Source organism: Pectinophora gossypiella, chromosome Z, assembly GCF_024362695.1.
Source record: "Pectinophora gossypiella chromosome Z, ilPecGoss1.1, whole genome shotgun sequence".
In the NCBI taxonomy this organism is placed as follows: domain Eukaryota; kingdom Metazoa; phylum Arthropoda; class Insecta; order Lepidoptera; family Gelechiidae; genus Pectinophora; species Pectinophora gossypiella.
Genome location: NC_065433.1, coordinates 23,331,430 through 23,349,595, shown reverse-complemented (window position 1 = coordinate 23,349,595; position 18,166 = coordinate 23,331,430). Strand labels below are relative to the sequence as shown.

Genomic DNA, 18,166 nt, shown 5'->3' with positions numbered 1-18,166 from the left:
TACGACATCATGTTTATTTAAACGTTTAAATTGTTGCGTTTTGTGCCGTTTCTTGTGCGAATGTTTGTTGCCGTTGATATAAAGTGTCTCACAGCGCTGCATATGATGTATACAAGTTATAGCTCTGCAATGGACCCGGTATTATAGTATAATCCTATTAGAAACGTCTAAAGAAAGACTTTCGGGACTCAAGAAATAAAGCTACATTTAAAGTATTTAAAGCACGCCTGCCATAAGTACCTACATCGTTGATTTGAGAATTAGATATGGTCGATACCGGCAAAATAACGACTCAAAATAGATGTGTCCAGCCGATTCGTCTACTAAACTAGAGAAACAGAATAGTTACGTAGTAGTTGGTTAGTGGGTACTTATAACCCCAGCACACACTGGACACCTCATACAAAAATCTTATTTTTACCTTTAGTCGCTTTATCGCGTAAGTGCAAGCGAGGTCGTTAGTCCGCGCGTGCTCTCCCTTACTCCTTAACGGCTTATGGCTGTTTAGACTAAAATAGAGAAGAGTAGATAAATCTGGCTCGGCTCTCGATACGGATCGGTGTGGGGCAGAGTTACCAGTCTAAGCAGTATTCTTTATTCTATGATTTAATAGTCTGAAAACTCAACATAGGGATTATGTCCACTCTACATATCGTACCGTTTAAAGAAGGAAAGAAAGAAACATTTATTACTTCCGGACACCACAGATACATCCAACACAGGACAGAAACCACACGGAAATCAATACACAGAAAAAAATCCAAAACAAAGAGAAAAAAAACCAAAATAATAATAATAATAATAATAAAAGTAAGTATCCTAAATGCAAAGTACTGACGGCCCGAACATCTGCGGTGGCGTCCGGAATAAAATGACCTCGTTTACATGTCTGATAGACTGATAAATGATAACCTTAACTTTTATCCTACATCTAGGACTTCAATACAAAATGTTACTTCAAGTTGTCTTCTGTTAACTTGCAGCTCTGTCCACCCTGATAACGATTACGAGCATGAGTAGTGTATGTCTGTAACCTTCAATTAAAAATTTAACAGGATTCACGGCTCGAAGTCTCACTAAACTCCTATTGCACGTGAAAGTTGTTATCTAAACGCAATCTGGGATGAATTACGTCATAATTTGTACCAAAGCTGTTATAGGTCCCGGCAAACTTCTTGAGCATCGACCTTGACTGCGCACAACCGAATTTTAGGTCTCTGGTGGTGCGGTACGGGGCGCGGGGGCGGGTGAGTCCCGCATCGACCGGCTATTGGTAGATCAGTCGATACTTCCCCCGCGCACTCTTGTCTTCGTCCCTTTGACTCCCGAATACACTTGCGTGCAGTGAAACTGTCACGTTTTTGTTATTGCTCTTTTGTTGGATTTTTTTGTTATTGCTCATTTTTTTAAGTTTAAGAATTAGTTACTAGCACGAGGTCTATGTCTACAGATCCAAAACCTAGCACTAGCTCTGGTATTGCTGGTTTCAACCTCATATTAATCTTCATTAATCAATATTATACTTAACTGACGATTAGATTTTTATTAAATATAATAATATAATATAAGTTTTAATAAACTATAATATTATTTACATAATTAAATAATATAATAATTGTTTCTTTTAATGAAGTTAAGAAAATAATCAAAAGTTCATTTTTTTTGCACGGAAGTGTACGTGCGCGAACTTTCCCCCACTACGACACTCGATGCTCAAGAAGTTTGCCGGGAGTTATATCTATAGAGATAATGGGGAGGGAGGGGGCAGAGGTAAGTAGCGCGGTTGTGGACACTTTCGACCCTTGTCTTCAGAGGTCGGGAGCTCAATAGACTATTTTTTTGGTCAGTACGATTTGAAAAGTAAAGTCAGAGATTTGTAAAACGGATTATTAATTTTATTTTAGTTTCTAAATTAATAAGAAGATAATATTGATCTTTCGTCATTTTAGACTAATTCTATTTTAGCTGTTCTTCTTCTTATCATGTTGGTTGTAAGTTGAAATACCAGCCTCATCAACCCTGGTGTCAGGGACATGATTGAGCCGCCAAAGGCCCCTGACATGGCTCATGTAACGATTACTCACTTACATCAGTAAATAGTAACCGGGACCAACGGCTTAACATGCCTTCCGAAGCACGGGTCGTCTTACTTTGGGACAATCAGGTGATCAGCCTGTAATGTCCTAACCAAACTAGGGATCACAAAGTGATTTTTGTGATATGTCCCCACCGGGATTAGAACCCGGGACCTCCGGATCGTGAGTCCAACGCTCAACCACTGGACCACAGAGGCCGTTATTTTAGTTATTTTTAGCACTAAATAGATTAAGGAAAAAATAGCCCAAGTGCGAGTCAGACTGGGGTCAGGTTCAGTGCCATTAGTTTCTATTTTTATAAACCTATCTTGTAATTAAAATTGGGTCGTGTACTAGGTTCAAGATAAATTACAAAATTCTGATTACTAAATATTGACAGATCTAAAGCTAACGAAAAAGTTTCATTTTTTTATTTACGAAAAACGTAATAATAAGTCCGACATTTTACCACATTTTTCTATGACGTCACAGTGTGCTTTTTCATATAAATTCCATAGTAATTTCGCTTTTTGACGTTTAGTAAAATGTAACTGATTTGACTAGTTGGGAACTTATTGTCTCTAAGGCTTCCTCCATCCTAATTTCGTACTCGGCGATTTCTAGGCGGAGTGGTATCGCGGCGAGCACGTAAAGGTGCGAACGAATGAGAAATCTCCGAGAAAAATTGCTAGTGTGTAAACAGCCTTAATTGTGTACCAATTTCGATCCTGTGTCCGAATTTGGAATTAGATAATTAAATATTATATTCCAACCTGAAGCGTGAAGCATTTCATCATCAGCCGTACGACGCCCACTGCTGGGCATAGGCCTCCCCCAAGGATCTCCACGACGATAGCTCCTGCGCTGCCCGCATCCAGCGGCTTCCCGGGCGGTGAAGGTTCACCAGGGGCCTGTTTAATAAAACTTACAATTGTAAATTACAACGACAATTTGATGTACATTACGTAGCTAATATGAAACTGCAAAATATTCGTGATCACACACTCCGCAATGTACATCAAATTGTCATTGTAATTTACAATTGTAAGTTTTATTAAACAGGCCCCAGATCGTCGGTCCACCTTGTAGCGGGCCTACCCACTGAGCCTCTTCCGACACGTGAAGCATTTATAAGGGCCAAAAAGAAATTCATATTATGAATTAACGTTATTAATGTCCCGATAGATGCGATAAAAAACCCGAAATGCCATTCAAGTGTTGCTGACACCGCCATCGGGGTTTCAATCGGTTTATAATTAATCGAATTTCACGGGTATTTTAATATCGCCATGCCACCATCCGACAACACCGATTAAAGTCAAAAATATCTAGAAGTAACTTCATAGTCCGATTATTTACCTAGTAGTTATAGTACTTGGAAAGTTATCTAGAAGTTTCGATAGTTGGTAAGTAAGATTATGATATGATCTTTCCGAATTGCAACTTTGCTACCTCATATCTTTGCCGCGCAAAAAATGGCTCCGTGACGAATAATGACTCGACAAATCCGTCAAAGAAAGTGAGTGGGCACAATATCTATAATCACTAATGAGGTCTTTAATTAAAAAATATATCTTTCAATTAATCACTCTACCTTTTCCCCAACAAATATTCTAAGATTCTTTTAAACAAAACCCACAATCATCAAATGAAGCTAATGCGCATTTAAGTTCATCTATTTTTGCAGAATAAAATATAATTTTCCGTGCCCGAGAGCGACTTGAAAGTTGGTTAAAAATGTCGTAGCTACAGCTAATGAAAAGCAAAAAAGCAACTAACATCGACATCGTTTCCGTCCACACTTGAATATTTAAATTTGGTTGGATTCTCCCTGAGAATGTAAGCCGGAGTGTCGCTGTGGGCTCCGCAGTCCGCACTGAGGAAGCTCAACAAAGGAGTCCGGAGAAAAAGGCTCGCTTCCTGTGTCAGCGACACGCCGTGTAGTCGGCCCGTGTCCCGCCTTTGTATAGGAAGGAAATACCTGGGCTTTACCGCATGAGTATTTATTTTTTTTAATGTAAAGAAGTGTGTCCTTTTGAATGTAGAACGTTTTGCATTAATTCGATGCGAATAATTTATTTTAATGTTTGTGTAGGTATTAGGCTGGTTTATTTAAACGACACCACAGCTCACCAATATAACAATAGTTTGAACAATAATAAATAATATTAATGTATAGCCGTTCTTTGAAGTCGGTGCCAAAGTTTGTTAAAACGTCTCTCGGGTTTCTGTATAAAACCGTGACATTTCTTAGTACATGTTCTAAAAAAATTACGAACTATGTCCACCAAGTTAAACATTTCAACGTCTAAAAGTTTGTTTTGGGTTAATTCATGGCGTTTTGGAGCGAAAATGTTTACTATACGGCACGAAACTAGAATTAATCGTATAGGCAGGATAGTTCCTTATTTAATATTTTGTAAAATATAATGCCCTGCAGGTAGGTAAAGAAACACCTGGTTCTGGTTTGACAGTCAATATGCACAGCCGTTTATACCAGGACATCCAAAACAAATATTCCTGATATTGGTGCTAATTCCTGTAAATACCATCTAATTTTATTTTAAGTTATATCTGTCATTTTCTTATCCGCCGAAAAGGAAAGGGACGGGTAATCGACAAGCATAAAATTTATGGAACACACGTCAATTTTAAGCACAAATCTAAACCAACCGTCTAAAAATTTTACATCAGTCAATAACCTGACACAGTTCGTAGACAGCATGTCAAACGGATTGCATACCAGTGACGTACCTTTTTGATTCGCTCGGGTTATTCATTCATTTACTCATTCTTCCTAAAATTAAGAGCTGTGAATCATCCGTCCCTTTCCTTTTCGACGGATATGAAAATGACGGATATAACTTAAAATAAAATTAGGCGGTGTCTGCAGGAATCGGGGCCATTGTTTGTAATATTACTACATTGAAACTCAATTCCATGGCGGCATTTTATTACGGCGCACGAAAATCGAAATTTAAATTTTCGATTAACTCTGTAGGGAGGGGGGCGAAATTTGTTTATTTTGATAAAAATATCAACCGCATACTCGGCGGATAATTTCCCGTGTATTTTGATCTCTATTATAATTTCTTACAGGTGGTAGGGTACCTCGCTCACACATCAAAAGAGCGTTTCCCTTTGAGTCAAACCTTGCATGCTATTTTCAATTTGTACGATAATTGTGCCCTGTGTCTCAATTTGAGGTTTTCGATGGAATTCTTTTAGTGAAGCAGGTACACCTCGGCAATACACAATTTTGTGATTTACTTTGTTTAGAAAAGTAAAGGAGAATAAATTTTGTTTTTCGCGGCTAATCGTGATGGAACTATAAAGGCATATCGACTAAAATCCCATATATTATTGCACTGATGCTACGTAAAGTTTGCTTAGTCTTAGTACCTACCTCTATGATTCTCCTAATATTTGATTGGTTCGGTTTTTGGAAACAATTTTTAACTCAAACCACACCTCGGACGCTTCATACAAAACACCTCGATTTGCACAGTCACTACACATTGACGTTATCGTACACGCGCATATGTGTGAATGACGTCTTACGCCATGCGATTGCAGACTAAAGTAAGACCGAGGGGAGCTGAGGTAAGCTTAGCTCAGCCGGTGGTGGGGAGCGGAGAGTTGCCCTTGTACACGTAGTATTATTCCTTATTGCATGCTAAAACTTTTCTTTTTAAACGTACTTAAAGACGATGGTGTATAGATGCTGACTTTTCAATCATGTTTTACTAGAATTACCCTTTCAAACCGTGTTCGTATAAAATTGTTGGGATTAAAACAGAAAGAACGCAATTTACTTCGGCAATGCCGACATTAATCTAGTCACAACAGGGATTAAACTGGGCTAACGTTCCAATAAAGTGACTTATGTTCCTTTTAATACATTTATATAGAGCTGATTTTACCGCCCGTCCTACAAACCCATACCTTAGAGCAACATGGGGAAAGGAATAGCCATTCGCAGGCGTTCCCCTCTGGCAGTGTTCGCACATATTTCGTGCAATCGAAAACAAGTTTGTATCCTAGCGTTTGATCTTGAAACCGAGCGATAGTGTGGTTTGTATATTATAGTTATCAATAGAAATGTCAAGAAAGCAGTCCACATATCGTTGCGTTATAGGGAAAACATGTAAGCGCTTTTTTGTAAAATCAAATTTCGAATGGTTTTTCTTCGAGAAAACTCAATCTTATTTAAATAACATAACATAAACTGTCTATATACGTCCTACTGCTGGGCACAGGCCTCCCCTCCACAGGGTATGGAGCATACTCCACCACGCTGCTCCACTGCTGGTTGGTGGAGGTGTTTTTACGGCTAATAGCCGGGACCAATGGCTTAACGTGCCCTCCGAAGCACGGAGTCATCTTATTTTGTCGGACAATCAGGTGATTCAAGCCTGAAAAGTCCTTACCAAATTGTACCTTACGTTATTGATAAATGCTAACGAAATAAGTGCAAACACAAAGTGACGTGTCGACTCATAGATTTGAGCGCCGTTCGAAAATCGAACACTATCCGTGACATTTTGAAAATAGACTTCACAGCAAAATTCTTTAAAACGTTCGCTTTAAAAACTGCTAAATAGTTTGAACGTTTGAAGTTTTCGGGCAGCATAAACTGGCTCACAATAAACGCTTGTTCACGTTTCAATGCCTAACAACGGACCTGTCAATCACAAATGCTAGTTTTCATTGAAACTGCCACGCTAGTTTTGACAAGAACAAAGTGATTGTTTCGCAGTCTTTTAGTTTTCACAAAGCCCGTAGCGGCCGCACAGGAAGAAAGTAATAGCGCATGCGCAAGAAAGGTGGATCTCATGTTAATTTGCATATCACGGTTGCGGCTAAACAGAGTATTTTTAACGGCTTTTCAACGTGTTGCAAAGAAAATGCTTACGGTGGTAATGTGATAAAGGTCTTGAACGCGGAGATATGATCGACCATAATATGGACGACACGTATGTTCAAATGACTTAATAATGTACGGACACAATAGGGCACCCAGGCTAGGTTCCCATAAGAATCAGAATCAGAATCATTTATTCAACGTAATTATCATGGATAAACTTGTTGAAGGACAATGTAACATTTTTGAATTTACGTCATTTCGCAAGGTGTTATGGCTGAGGAGAAGAAATGACAAGAAACTGCAACAGCAACACATCTTTTAAATCAATGAGGGTACATTACAAGTTATTTAATAAGTAGAGGAACACATTCAATACCAGACATTTTTATCATTTAGGTAATCATTATTATAAGATTAATATAAGAATATATAGATTGCGCTGTTGAGATTTAACGTGATAATTATTTATTTACTCATTGCTCGGGTACATATTTTTTCAAAAAGATTATGTATTGGCAGAGGATTGTTGCTTGATATTTGGATCAGATATGGTATAGGATTATGTTGCCACTGTTAGATAGAAAAGAATCAATCAACCTAATATCGATTGATACATCACTATGCTCATAAACGTCACAACACTAGCTTACATACTTTGACAGATCTGACCGTGCATTGAGACGATTGTGACCGGTCATTCTGTTTAATACTTCCTATGTTGCTTTTCTTTATTTTGATCAGAATAATAATGGGTGGAAGATGTGTTGTGCCATCAAGGGCCATCATTTATACCCAAAAACAAAGATAATTAGAAAGTGTAACGAAGGCAACTCTGAGCAACACGATCTATGTTTTTTGGAGAACGCAGCCAGGAAAGTCCCTTATATACCCAATAAAAAACACTGATGGTATAAAACATACATACATAAACTCACGCCTATTTCCCACCGGGGTAAGCAGAGACTATAGAATTCCATTTGCTTCGATCCTGACACACTTCTCTTGCTTCCTCCACATTCATCAATCGCTTCATACACGCACGCCGGTTCAGAGTAGATCGTATTAAACCTTTTCTAAGGACATCTCCAATTTGAAGGTATAAAACTCGTCTTTATATTAAAATGCTTTACAAGTTCAAATTAAACCCTACTAAACAAGATGCGCTGACAGCCTCCGTGGTCTAGTGGTTAGAGCGTTAGGCTCACGATCTGGAGGTCCGGGTTCGATTCCCGATGGGGATATTGTCGAAATCACTTTGTGAGACTGTCCTTTGTTTGGTATGGACTTTTCAGGCTTGAATCACCTGATTGTCCGAAAAAGTAAGATGATTCCGTGCTTCGGAGGGCACGTTAAGCCGTTGGTTCCGGCTATTAGCCGTAAAAACACCTCCACCAACCCGCAGTGCAGCAGCGTGGTGGAGTATGCTCCATACCCCCTCCGGTTGATTGAGGGGAGGCCTGTGGCCAGCAGTGGGACGTATATAGGCAGTTTATGTTAAACAAGATGTAGGACATAAAATGCCAATAACAAGAGACCAATAAAAACATAATACGGACAGTATTAAAGATGTATCTTGGCACAGGACTCCCTAGTGCCTCGCCGCTCCAACTTTCTTTGTTCCCAACAACATAATGTATTTGTTGTTTAAATTGCCAGCTCTTAATGGAACCGGTATTGGAAGAGCTCTATAGTTTACTTTTAAAGGCTACTTACTCCCACATTGACATAAAATATGAGAAAAGCAAAGCGAAAAAGCATGTATTTAATAAGGAATTCATAAAAAATAAAAGTTTAAAAACTAAAATCCGACTACGGTAAAATCACGCACTAAAAAGTATTAAAAAGAAAATAGGTATATTTTTCTGAAATTCTAACGAATAGTCATGTTTCGGTGACAGCCGCTTAAACGTTGTACCGGGTGAGAGCCTTCAGCGCTCCCCATTTGTCCGGCCAAGTAGTTAATGCCATCTGCGGCAAATCTACAATAAGTCACGTCAAAAAAAAAATGCTGGCTACACAAGTATAAAATAATAATATTATTTGCATGGCAATATTGTACGGAATTGAATGGCCTCTCACGAAAGTGTATTTTACCGATTACAAAAACCTAAATAAGTAAATAGTGACAAGGAACAATCTGGTGTTTTGCAATTGGAACTAGAATCCTCGACCTCTCACCATCTACTACATTTACAGTCCACACACACCAAGAGCCGAACAATGTATAATATTATATTATAATAATTATATCTTCGTAAAAAAAAAAGGTGATAGCCGCGGTCGTGTGCTGTGGTAAGCCAACTTTTAGGACAGATTGATACACTAATTTAAAAAAGAAAATTTTGTTCTCAGTTTATGTCGTCTAGAGGGCGCCACATTGAATTTAGCGTGAAGTCACATAGCCTATAACCACCGGACAATCACGACGCTTCTAATGACACCTTATTTGTTAAATTATGACAGGTGGTTTAGAAGTTAGATTGGAACAGATGTGCAAACACACATTCATATATAGCGGTCAAACACATAACCCTCCATTTTGCATCGCCGCTGTCGGGTAAAAATTACGAAGGTTTATTTTGTCAGCTCATGAGCTTCCAATGTATGTAATAAAAGTCTTATATAACACAGTACAAAAAGAGCTCAGTCCTCTGTATGTTAGGTCTAATCTTGGCAAACACTGAATGAATTTGCATGTGCTTTTTACTGAAAGTGACGCGTGGGTGTGCGAACACTAAATATAGGGTAAAACTTATACTCAGGCGAAGCCGGGTCGAGACGAATTTTATTATAAAATGTTAATTTATTTCAGTCCATTATTGTGTTGTGAAAGTCATTTTCCGTAGTAACACGCAAGCTAAGGTAGGACTAATAATTCTAAAGTTAATTCTTATGTCATGTACCTTACTGCAACTTCATTTAAGTGAAATACTGCCTGGCTGCGTTGCAACAGTATGGTTCGTCCACACACTCGCAGCACATTTCTGGATACTCTACGATGTTCTAAGTAACAGGAATCTACTTTCAGGAATCTATTGTTCGCTCAAATTAGATTTTTTTTATTCGCATTAAATAGGGGTTTACAGATGTTACGCTTTTCACTGACATAAATGTCACTTTTTAACTTGATAAACGCGGACTTCTTCTTCTATCGTGTGGGTTGTGAGGTGGAGTACCAACCTCATCAACCCTGGTGTCAGGGTTACTATTGAGCCGCCAAAGGCCCCTGACATGACTCATATAACGACTACGTACTTACATCAGTAAGTAGTAACCGGGACCAACGGCTTAACGTGCCTTGCGAAGCACGGATTGTCTTACTTTCGGACAATCAGGCGATCAGCCTGTAATGTCCTAACCAAACTAAGGACCACAAAGTAATTTTTGTGATATGTCTCCACCGGGAATCGAACCCGGGACCTCCGGATCGTGAGCCCAACGCTCAACCACTGGACCACGGAGGCCGGAGCGCGGACTAACGCGGTAAGACTGATTATCGCGATAATAACCCGGTATTATGTGTAATAATTACAATATACTTAATAATATGTTCGTCGTTGAAATTAAATACGTAGTTGTTTTTTTTGGCCTATTTTCCGAATCAGAATCAGAATCATTTATTCAACGTAATTATCATGGATAAACTTGTTGAAGGTTAATGTAACATTTTTAAATTTACGTCATTTCGCAAGGTGTTATGGCTGAGGAGAAGAAATGACAAGAAACTGCAACAGCAACACATCTTTATCATTTCGTATTATCATCACCATCAGCCCATTAACGTCCCCACTGCTGGGGCACGGGCCTTCCCTATGGATGGATAGGGAGATCGGGCCTTAAACCACCACGCGGGCCCAATGCGGATTGGTGGTTATTAATGACTGCTAATGCAGCCGGGACCAACTGCTTAACGTGCCTTCCGAAGCACGGAGGAGCTCGACATGAAAACAATTTTTTTGTGGTCACCCATCCTATGACCGGCCTTTGCGAAAGTTGCTTAACTTCAACAATCGCAGACCGAGCGCGTTTACCGCTGCGCCACCGAGCTGCGCCTCCTCCTCGTTTCGTATTATATTGTGTATTTATCAATATAGTATGTACGTATAGTATTAAGTATTTATTATGTTAACTTTAGTTTTACTTTTAGGTATTTATTTTTTGTTGCACCATCCCGCGTCCAAGTTTGTAAATGTTTATTTCCTTTTGGTGGTTGCCTGGAAGAAATTGCTCTAGAGCAATAAGGCCGCCCTAATTGTACTGTATTCATGTGTTATGTCTGATTGTTTAAATGTAGTTCTGTGCAATAAAGTATATTTGATTTGGTTTGATCTTTTAAATCAATGCGGCCGGTGTCTAGTAGTATAAGATAAAGTTCGTCGTACGCTTGTTGTTCGTTGCGAGTGTGTTCCCACCACGTTGTTATCCCCGGGCGTAGCGTTGTAGAGCGTTATAATAATTGTTATGTAAACACGCTCTCTAATCTAAGCTGACTGATCGTTATAAGCGAGCTTATCTCGATCTTGAGCCAACTGGATTCAACGTGTTAAAGGGAGAAGCATTCGGGCGTTGCATGCTCGCGACGCCGTGATTTCAATGTACAATCAAAGAGCAAAAGTTCAGTCACTGAGCCCTGCGAAATATTTGTAGACAGTCGTGAAATTATGAACCATTAGTTGTCATAATTATACAATTTATGTTTTTGTAGGTGTTTTTGGTCTATTACAGAAACGACATGTAACCAGGAGGTGTAAGTGCAGTTTTTTTTTTGACGTGACTTATTGTTGATTTACCGCTGATGGCATTAAGTACTTGGCTGAACAAATGGGGAACTCTGAGGGCTCTCACTCGGTACATTTAAACCAACAGACCTGAGGGTGCCCTGTAGGGCGCGAATCTCGGCTCAGGGCGTCGTCTGAGAGGAAGAATATTTGAAAGAATTAATCGACCCTGAAAGCGAAAGTTGATGGTAGGGCTGGCAGAGGAAGACCGAGAAGGACTTACATTGACCAAATTGGAGATGTCCTTAGAAAAAGTTTAATACGATCTACTCTGAACCGGCGTGCGTGTATGAAGCGGTTGATGAATGTGGAGGAATCAAGAGAAGTGTGTCAGGATCGAAGCAAGTGTAATTCTATAGTCTCTGCTTACCCCGGTGGGAAATAGGCGTGAGTTTATGTATGCATGTAATCGACTCTAGTGGGTCGATAGCGATAAGAGCTGAATGAGGAAATCGTCGACCACGTCGGCGGGGTCGGTATCGGAGTTCTGAGTGCAGTTAATTTATTACTTTGCAAGAAACTGATTGGACTTTTGCAGCTTATCGTATCTGCGAGTGAATTTATCGTAGCATGCCGTTGTGATTTATTTTGCGTCGGGATGGACCTATAACATAAATAACAGATACGATAATAGGTGTGACCACACTCTCTATTCCACTTATACAGGATCAGGCCTACTGATGTTTAGCTGATTGTAGATAAAGCATAAAGCGATTGTTTCCCGACGCGTCAAATTTCCGAGAAAATTGGAAAATAATGCGGCTATCATATAAAAATGTTAGGTATCTCCCGTACTTTGATATAAGAATAAGCGTTAGATCAATATGGATGCGGATTATACAGGATTAGACGGATATTATAGGCTTAGAAAAAATCTTCTTTCGTATCTTATATTTTCGTTTCCATATTAATTTATTATGTACATACTTAGGCGTATTAGATATGGGGTCGGATTTAGAAAGATCACAAAGCGATAATATTTTTGAATGTAGCACCAACATAACTTTGGCTTTAGTGCAAATGATTTGTCAAAATATTAATACCACTGATGTTCTTTGTGAATCGTTTTCGATCAGTCTGATATCTACTCTAATTTATTATAAATGGGAAAGTAATACTGTTACCTTTTTCGATCCCAGGAGAGAAAATTGGATAGTTTTCAACTCAGATATAGCCCTCTGAAATCGACGAAAAGGTCGCTTATTTGCCTCTGGTTAATTTACGTTTGTTTTTTTTTGCAGTTCGTGACCGCGCGCGCCACTACGCGCGGCTACGACACTCCCGTCATCTTGAGAACGGCGGCCGCCCCATGTTTGCCAAGCCTGTAAGTATGGTGTGCTATGGTCTACTACCCCAGCCTCATCTCCCATCAATCCAACAAACCCTGACCAGCTTTATACATAGAAAGTATTACATATTTACGCTTATTGTACCTAGTAAATGCATGATAGTTATATAATATTTACTTATTTATTTATTTTTTATGTAGGAATTTTATTACCTTTTGTATATGTACATATATTATTAATGATAATAATCATCGAACTTTTCGTGTGTCCTATATATGTCTAGCTAACACGGATCGAAAATGTAAGTAATAATAAAATGATGCACTTTTTAACGACTTTTCACATTGCAGGCTTTCTAACACCAGGATCTGTGTGTATTTTAATAATATATACTGTCGCTTAGTAGTAGATATGACTAAAGGCGGGAATACACATGCCAGGGAAAAGGAGCTGGCTTGCAAGTGTGCTGACTACAGGCATGTGTTGATGTGTATTCCCGCCTTAGTAACTAACAAATAATACTACATCATGATATATATATATAGTGCAGTACTTGTAACATTATAATATTTTCAAAATTATCGCAACACGATGACAGTAAGTATGTACTTAAATCTACAATTTTGGATTGGGAAATTGGCATTTAGTATAATATGAGATGGATAGAAATATGCAATGAAATAATAGCCTTTGTTAAAAAGCCTTCATGGCATCATGTTTAAACAGACCAAAAGGATTTAGGTAAGATTACGTATTATGAATTGGCTAATTTGATAAAATATTTTAACATTGATAAACTCTGGAGAGAGAGGTCTGTGCCGATCCCAGTGCCCTGGGGACCAATTCGTCTAAAAAGCAATACTTCAATTTGACATTCGCGCACATAAAAGTAAGTGCGCAATGCCAACAAATGTTAAATAGCAATATAGCTTACTGGGCCGATCGCATAGTACCTCGCTCCACTGCTTTCTTGCCTACCCACTCTCCTTCAAAACTAGAGTGAATAAGCATTTGGTAGGTAAGCATGTATCGCCTTAGGCCACAACTTCACTTACCTTCTGGTGAGATTGTGGTCTAACGCATACCCATTTATATAAAAAAAATACTAATAAAAAGGATTTTGTTTTTTATTTATATATTTTTAATACGCTATAGCATTGCTTAACTTAGCAGTGTTCACAATTACAATAACTTTATATTTATTATTTATTTTCGTTTTTTTTTTGTATGAAGCATAGAATACATGTCCTAAGGCGCAGATGTTTAAAATCCAGCAAAATACCTAATACATAATGTACAGAAATACTTTTTTTGTAACAGTTTCTAAATTATAATAAGCCTTTGCAAACAAGTACGACAATCGACAGTGACAATGACGAAAATGTATGAGATTGACATAATGTGACATGTCAATTCCATACATTTTAACCCCCCAGTTCAGCTGATCTTGCAATGGGACTGTAGGCTATGTTAATACGAGTAACAGGTCTTCTACATCTTGGTTTTTAATTCTGCAACAACCAGCAACTTAATTTGACAGGATTAAAACTAGCTTGAGGAGCTCAGTGGCGCAGCGGTTAATGCGCTCGGTCCGCGATTGTTGAAGTTAAGCAACTTTCGCAAAGGCCGGTCATAAGATGGGTGACCACAAAAAAAAAGTTTTCATCTCGAGCTCCTCCGTGCTTCGGAAGGCACGTTAAGCCAGGCTGCATTAGAAGTCGTTAATAACCATCAATCCGCACTGGGCCCGCGTGATGGTTTAAGGCCCGATCTCCCTATCCATCCATAGGGAAGGCCCGTGCCCCAGAAGTGGGGACGTTAATGGGCTGATGATGATAAAACTAGCTCTATCCCTGTCTTGCACTTGTTGTAAGTGAAGGATGTACTAGTTTAAGTGCTATCAAACATAAATTAGGTTTAGGTATCTAGACACTCGGTAGCGTGTCAAGCCAAGTTCAAGTAACAGAACTGGCGAGCAGCTCCGTGTGTAATATTACACGAACCATTTGGAGACACTTTTGATCCCCTCATAATTAAAAAACTATAGAATAGACACCATTCTTGGTTTGGTTGAGTTGTTAACAAAGTAACTATTTCATTTTTTTAAATATAAAAAGTAGGTACTTACAAGATATCTTGGGACACCGTGGCCTATTATCTCGGACAAACAGTTTTTTTAGCTGTTCATGTTACTCATTTGTATTTTTTATGTCACAACATTTTCCCCACATTTAAGTAAATTAAAATAATGTATTTTTTTTAAATGTTAGTTTACAACCAATGTAAACTAATATTGAAAACCAAGGTATAGTAGGCCGTTGTTTTGCGTTTATAATTTGTTTTTTATTTTATTTGTTTTTTTATTTCCTTATTTTTTTTGTTGATATGTTTGCATGGTGATAACGTTTCAGTTTCTGCCGTCTCCCACCAAGCTTGCCGTCAAGGACAACCACAAGCCCATCTTCAAGAATTGCTCCTACTACAGGCCTGTCGTACAGGAAGACCAACCTCCAGGAACCCACGTCTTTCAGGTACTTTGAAATTTCCCTTTTTTAATAAGTTTCACGGCTCACCTATTATTACATTGCTCTAACAGAGAGCTCGTTGAGGTGTGGGTACTTCAGTAGCTTTTGCGATAGATGTACCTACCTCTGACTACCCCAATTGGAATATTGTCGTGAGCTTCTGTTATGTTGTTCAGTAAGTGCCCAGTGAAAGTAATTAGGTACATAGTAAATGCTAATCGCTGATCTCACTAAACGACGTATCTTTTGCGAAACAGATTTTCACCTTTTATTTTATTATTGTCAATAAGACACTAATCATATTATAAAATTTTAATAAATAATGGTAAACATATATACTATTATACCGAATATTTTTATATAAAACAAAACATCTCGTCTCTCAACAACACTAGCACCTATAGTGTAAGCAAATTCTTAAAAATAAAACAATTAAAAAAAATATTAATCCCGTAAAAAAGTCTTTCAAAAATATATAATGTGTTCAATTTTCAGGTGACCGCCGAAGATGTGGACCCTCCGGAAATGGGAGGCACAGTCACCTACACCTTTGTGACCACCCCTGGAGAGAAGGAACGCTTCCATGTAGGATCTGCCACTGGAATCATCACCACCGCTGATGTCAGTATATCTCTTATTTATTTTAGATGCCAATTTTTATTTGACTGAGGGCTCTCACCCGGTACAAATTTTAAGACAACGGGCCTGAGGATGCCAGGTGGCCGGGAACCTCTACTCAGGACATCGTCTGAGTTTGAGTGCTCGAATGGCCATAGGGGAAGTAGTTATGAGCTCAAGTGTAGTTATGATCTTAATGTCGTGGGTTAGAATCCCAAAGGTGGACCCTCCGAATTTCTTATCAGATGCAAGTGCGATTTGCCAACACCCAGTGGTCGTACATTGCTCTGTTTTCCCTGCGCTTGATTTATCAATCCTATCTTTAGATAGGTGACTAACACTAACACGTAGAGTTAGGTAGTTTTTTATTCAAAGTAAAAACCCAAAAAATGAATGTTTCGTTAAACCGGATGATTCTAAAGTAAAAGTTTATTCAAAACTTAATAATATAAAGGAGGTTGTATGCGAAGACGGTGATTTGAAGTGTAATAATACTGTTGTTTATATTGTTCAGGTCTTCGATCATGACGAGCCTTCACGTGAGAAGGAAGCGTACATCACAGTACGAGCGAGCGACAACGGCCAACCCCAACTGGATGACGCTTGCACCATCAAAATTCTCATAGAGGACGTCAACGATAATCCTCCTATCTTTGACAAAGTGGTAAGTGCGCTATAACTCGAGAAGCTAATGCTAGGAGCTACCTTCTGTGCACTTCTATGCGGCAACACTAATGTAAATTAAAACTTAGTTTACACTGCTAAACACTTCTCGTCTTCGTGGTGTTATTACATCAGTTAACGATGCTGTACTAGTATCTAATAGCTTATTTTAAAATCGCTGATTATGTTAAAAAACTGTGTCACAATAATCGTTCTAACGATAAGGGCCCTATCTTACTGGAATGGTTGAGCTACAAGCGGGAAATTGCTCGGGATTCAGTTGCCGGCGTTAAATAGGTTGCACAACCAAGTACCCTATCATACTTTTCCATACATTTTGTTGGGCCTAGTGAGATAGGGCTCTTATAAGTAAACAAAAGCTTTTTTGTTGTAATAGAGAATATGCACTTGTATAATAGAGAATATACATGTAAAAAACGAATCAAGTTAGAACTCTTAAAAGTAGTTATTAAGATAAAAAGTTCATGTCTACGCTCCTCTACGTTGTTACATAGACAATAACGTTTTGAAGAAAGGGACAGTTTATAATGCTGTATCTTGTCTATCTTTCTGTCAATCTTAGTGGTCTAATGTTGTATATTTTTTGCTAAATTGTTTAAAATGCTAATATATCCACAGTTTATTTACTGTAATATATATTTTGTGCGTATTTTCTGTTCTCTTAGTACGCCTTGACAATATATCGTTAACTGATGTTAAGTCATCACCCACACACTTGTTTTCAATTACGACTTTCGTATCGTGTTCATAAAAACAAGAAAGTCGATGTTCATCTTACTGCACCAATTCTAAATAACTCCTTTTTAAGTTCAGGTCTTGCCAATGGAACGGATTATTTATGATTCTAACTTTTATTCTTTCCTTTTTAATTTTGTGACTAACCAAATGTTCGTTGCTAGCCCAGTTCCAACGTATAGAGATTATTAACATTTGCCTGTTTTTCAAAGGTCTACCGCGGTGATGTCTGGAAGGTTTGTCCTGAGAAAGTTTCAGAGTGAAAAAGTGTTGATCAGCACAAGTGATTTAATACTAATGGCAAAAATATAACATTCGATTGTTACCATTGCATTGATTAAAATTGGTCTTTTAATGTGTGAGGGTGATGATGTGTGGGACATTTAAGTCGACTTTATCATCATTTTTAGATGAACTTGTCTTTATTTTTTGTAATATTATTTGAGGATTAATTTAGCATTGCAAAGTCGACTTATTGTCCTGTTTCAACCACATAATATTGAAATAATTCTTTCTCAATCAGTCTTTAACAGAATAGGTAAAAATATTTCAAAAACATGAACATTTGGTGTCCATCTTTCTGCACTGATAACAA

At 38.3% G+C, this 18,166-nt stretch overlaps 1 protein-coding gene across 1 annotated transcript in view; it reads left to right on the top strand.

Annotated features, from left to right (window-relative positions):
• Window positions 1-18,166, top strand: part of LOC126380287 (DE-cadherin) — a 260,390-nt gene that overhangs the window by 201,833 nt on the left and 40,391 nt on the right. Inside the window, exons 2-5 of the mRNA XM_050029587.1 lie at window positions 12,962-13,044; window positions 15,421-15,540; window positions 16,030-16,155; window positions 16,667-16,816. Coding sequence (XP_049885544.1) covers window positions 12,962-13,044; window positions 15,421-15,540; window positions 16,030-16,155; window positions 16,667-16,816 — 479 coding nt within the window. The remainder of the gene's footprint in view (window positions 1-12,961; window positions 13,045-15,420; window positions 15,541-16,029; window positions 16,156-16,666; window positions 16,817-18,166) is intronic.